The sequence below is a fragment of the Leuciscus leuciscus genome (genome assembly GCF_965113295.1).
Source record: "Leuciscus leuciscus genome assembly, contig: HAP1_SCAFFOLD_307, whole genome shotgun sequence".
NCBI classification, from domain to species: Eukaryota; Metazoa; Chordata; class Actinopteri; order Cypriniformes; family Leuciscidae; genus Leuciscus; species Leuciscus leuciscus.
In genome coordinates, this window is record NW_028118423.1 from 42,501 (window position 1) to 47,500 (window position 5,000).

The 5,000-nt window shown below is 43.3% G+C and overlaps 1 protein-coding gene across 1 annotated transcript in view; it reads right to left on the reverse strand.

Moving 5' to 3' along the window:
- LOC309491515 (serine hydroxymethyltransferase, mitochondrial-like) overlaps window positions 1-5,000 on the reverse strand; it is a 32,742-nt gene that overhangs the window by 13,534 nt on the left and 14,208 nt on the right. Inside the window, exons 4-5 of the mRNA XM_082190563.1 lie at window positions 4,362-4,562; window positions 4,194-4,275 (exon numbers count right to left, since the gene is read on the reverse strand). Of these exons, the coding sequence (XP_082046689.1) occupies window positions 4,194-4,275; window positions 4,362-4,562 (283 nt within the window). The remainder of the gene's footprint in view (window positions 1-4,193; window positions 4,276-4,361; window positions 4,563-5,000) is intronic.

Genomic DNA, 5,000 nt, shown 5'->3' on the forward strand with positions numbered 1-5,000 from the left:
TTTCCTTTTTATTTGTTGCATGAGGCATGTGTCTAATATCTCTTGTTGCAGGCACTTGAACACTGGCTTTTCTTTACAAAGAACAATTGAAATAAAACTCAAGGAACTAAGTATATTGGTCTTTTATTAAACTTTTCATTATATTATAATGAAAAGTTTTTTTTTTTTTTTTTTTTTGGCAATGTTGTGTAATATGGCACATGCAGCAATGTCACAGGCCCTGTCAGGTGTGCAAACCTCAGACTTATCAGACACTGAAATCTTCCCTTTAGTTAGCCAAAGTTCATTTCATTGAATGCCCTTGTCCTGGCTAGAGCTGCATAACTGGTTTGGGTCAGGGAATGGGGTCATAAAACACCTGTCTGCAGGCAGGAACATGTCATAATCACCTATGAAGAAATGCAGTTCTGTTAGGATCAGCATAAGTGTATGTAATACAGTGAGCTTGATATTTAATTGTGGAACTTTCCTTACCACTTTCAAATAATGTGCATAAATGTGAATCTCTGAAAATTCTTAAGTCATGCACAGATCCTGGCCATTTTGCTTTCACATTTGTGATATGGAAGATTTTAGTCAACTGACTTTTTTTATTTGATATAATATTATTAATCTGGAATATTAAGACTCCCAATAGTAACTGGGCTGCACATTTACATTGTGAACCCCCTTTCTGTTCACATAATCCCCTTCATTGAGGCCTTGATGGCAGTCTATGGAAGCCTATAGTCTATGGTACCAATGACGTTAGTGAAGCCTGAGTGACATACTGTAATCGGCATGGTCATGATTGCATGATCTTCATAAAAAATGATAGCCAAAAAAAAAAAAAAAAAAAAAAAAACTGCTTTACAACATTGGGTCTTAAAAACCTAAAACTGTTTTTTAAACCTAAAAGCGCCAGGTAAACTCCGAATGACACGACAGACGGCACTTTCCATCAAGTTCTCTGGTCCAATAGTGTAAAGGAAAGAGCCACTCGCAAATAATCATAGGGCAATGCAAACAGTTTGTGCTGTAGTTAAAGCCCGACTCCGACAAGTCGAAAATAATGTGCGTTTCCAACAAATTAATAATGTAAACGACAATCTCACGAGTCACGAGAAAAAAATTTCAATCTCAGAAAGTGCACTATCGCGCTGCGCTGGACTTCCCGTATCAGCTCCGCTTATGAAGCCGGGATCTAATCCTGTTTACATGAAATAAGCCTGCTCCCGAGCAGGTTCAAGTTTGCGCACCTGTTGCTATGACAGCAAGTCCAGGATGAGCGTCGAAGAACCAAACAATCCAAGATCATGCCAAATCGTCAACAATCAAATCCAGCTAACTGAGTTAGCGACGTACGAAGAACGAGCCCCTGGTTTATGATCCATATATGATTGCCATATGTTTACACTCATCTCTGACTGACAGCAGAACACTTCCTGGATCAATGAAACAAGCATTTATTGTAAAGCTGCTTTGAAAAATGTGCTAATAATTATTTAAATTATAAATGTAAAACAATAATTAAAAACAAATCAAAATAAAACAGTTGCTAAAAATATGAAATATTTTATTAGTTTACCTACTGTACATGTCATGTGACTATTAACCAACATGAGAGAACAATAAACATGCAAATGTGTCGTTAAATTATATAAATATTAACTAAAAATGCAATTTTACAGCAATTTCATCATTAGACGTATTTATATTATAAATGTGATCAAACTTCAATCATTTTCACATCGATGCTTTTTTTTTTTTGCTTGTCAACGTTTCTGTCGTCTTTTCAGTTTCAGTTTCTTTATATTTTCAGCTCATTTTCTCTTTCGGCTGAAAGCAGCAACTAAACGAAACACTGTCTGTCTCACTCTCTCACTCTCGCTCTCTCACGCTCTCACTCTCTCAAACTTCTGTCCGTCTCACGACTCTGAGATCAGGACAGCAGATAATCTCTCTCTGTCGGTCACTCACCTACTCACTCACTCACTCACTGACCTACTCACTCACTCACTGACCTAATTACTCACTGACCTACTCACTCACCCACCCACTCACCCACTCACTCACTGACCGACCCACTCACTCACTGACCTACTCACTGACCTAATTACTCACTGACCTACTCACTCACCCACCCACTCACCCACTCACTCACTGACCGACCCACTCACTCACTCACCTACTCACTGACCTAATTACTCACTGACCTACTCACTCACTCACTCACTCACTCACTCACTCACTCACACACCTACTCACTCACTCACTCACCTACTCACTCACTCACCTACTCACTCACTCACTCACTCACCTACTCACCTACTCACTCACCTACTCACCTACTCACTCACCTACTCACCTACTCACTCACCCACTCACCTACTCACTCACCCACTCACCTACTCACCTACTCACTCACCTACTCACCTACTCACTCACCTACTCACCTACTCACCTACTCACTCACCTACTCACCTACTCACTCACCTACTCACTCACTCACCTACTCACTCACTCACCTACTCACTCACTCACCTACTCACTCACTCACCTACTCACTCACTCACCTACTCACTCACTCACCTACTCACTCACTCACCTACTCACTCACTCACCTACTCACTCACTCACTCACTCACTCACTCACTCACCTACTCACTCACTCACCTACTCACTCACTCACCTACTCACTCACTCACCTACTCACTCACTCACCTACTCACTCACTCACCTACTCACTCACTCACCTACTCACTCACTCACCTACTCACTCACTCACCTACTCACTCACTCACCTACTCACTCACTCACCTACTCACTCACCTACTCACTCACTCACTCACCCACCTACTCACTCACTCACCTACTCACTCACTCACTCACTCACTCACCTACTCACTCACTCACTCACTCACTCACTCACTCACTCACTCACCTACTCACTCACTCACCTACTCACTCACTCACCTACTCACTCACTCACCTACTCACTCACTCACTCACCTACTCACTCACTCACTCACCTACTCACTCACCCACCCACCCACTCACCCACCCACCCACTCACTCACCCACCCACTCACTCACTCACTCACTCACTGACCTACTCACTCACTCACTCACTCACTGACCTAATCACTCACTCACCTACTCACTCACTCACTCACCTACTCACTCACTCACTCACCTACTCACTCACTCACCTACTCACTCACTCACCTACTCACTCACTCACCTACTCACTCACTCACTCACTCACCTACTCACTCACTCACTCACTCACCTACTCACTCACCTACTCACTCACTCACTCACTCACTCACTCACTCACTCACTCACCCACTCACCCACTCCCTCACTCACCCACCCACCCACTCACTCACCCACTCACCTACTCACTCACCTACTCACTCACCTACTCACTCACCTACTCACTCACCTACTCACTCACCTACTCACTCACCTACTCACTCACCTACTCACTCACCTACTCACTCACCTACTCACTCACCTACTCACTCACTCACTCACTCACTCACTCACTCACTCACTCACTCACTCACTCACCTACTCACTCACCTACTCACTCACCTACTCACTCACCTACTCACTCACCTACTCACTCACCTACTCACTCACCTACTCACTCACCTACTCACTCACCTACTCACTCACCTACTCACTCACTCACTCACTCACTGACCTACTCACTCACTCACTCACTGACCTACTCACTCACTCACTCACTGACCTACTCACTCACTCACTGACCTACTCACTCACTCACTGACCTACTCACTCACTCACTCACTCACTCACTCACTCACTGACCTACTCACTCACTCACTGACCTACTCACTCACTCACTCACTCACTCACTCACTCACCTAATTACTCACTCACTGACCTAATTACTCACTCACTGACCTACTCACTCACTCACCTACTCACTCACTCACCTACTCACTCACTCACTCAATCACTGACCTACTCACTGACCTACTCACTCACTCACCTACTCACTCACTCACTCACTCACTCACTCACTCACTCACTCACTCACTCACTCACTCACTCACTCACTCACTCACTCACTCACTCACTCACTCACTCACCCCTACTCACTCACCCCTACTCACCCTACTCACTCACCTCACCACTCACTCACCTCACTCACTCCTGAACCTTCACAGTGTGGAACTTACGTTGAGTTTGTAGGGCATCGACTCGAAGTAGATGGAAGTGGCCGAGATCCGCTTGACGTCAGACATGTATCCGTGAGTGAGACTGAGACACACAGAGAATGTATTACTCTCTAGTGGGCGAGAGAGGTAGTGAATGAATGAGAGAGAGAGAGAGTGACGTTCACTCACTGTCCCCCGTCGGGCAGGTCGAGGCCCATGATCCTGTCGTGAGGGTTCAGGACGGCTGTATAAGCGGCGAAGTTCGCAGGAGAGCCGGAGTAGGGCTGAACGTTTACACCCCACAGCGACGGGTCGAGATCGAACGCCTCCAGCGCCCTCTTCTGGCAGAGCAGCTCGATCTGATCCACCACCTCAGCGCCGCCGTAATACCTGCACACACAGACGCACGCGCACACAGACGCACGCACACACACACACACGCACACACACACACACACGCACACCGCACCAGACAAATGTGATCCAATCAACCTTACCAACTCATCAGTCTCAAAACTAGCTAAAATATATAAATACAAGTAAATAAAAATGATACAAATATAAAATAAATTGATATAAAAACAAATGAAAAATTAATGGATGAATATATAAATAAAAAGAAATTAAATTAGAAATAAAAATGTTAAATAAATAAAAAAATAATAAAACTATAAGTTAATGAAAAATAAATTAATATAAAAAACAAATGAAAATGAATGTACAAATAAATCCAAATAAATCCATCACTATAAAACACACAAAAAAATAAATAAAATAAAAATAGATAAATTAAACAAAGTAAAATAAAAATAATAAAAATAAAGATAA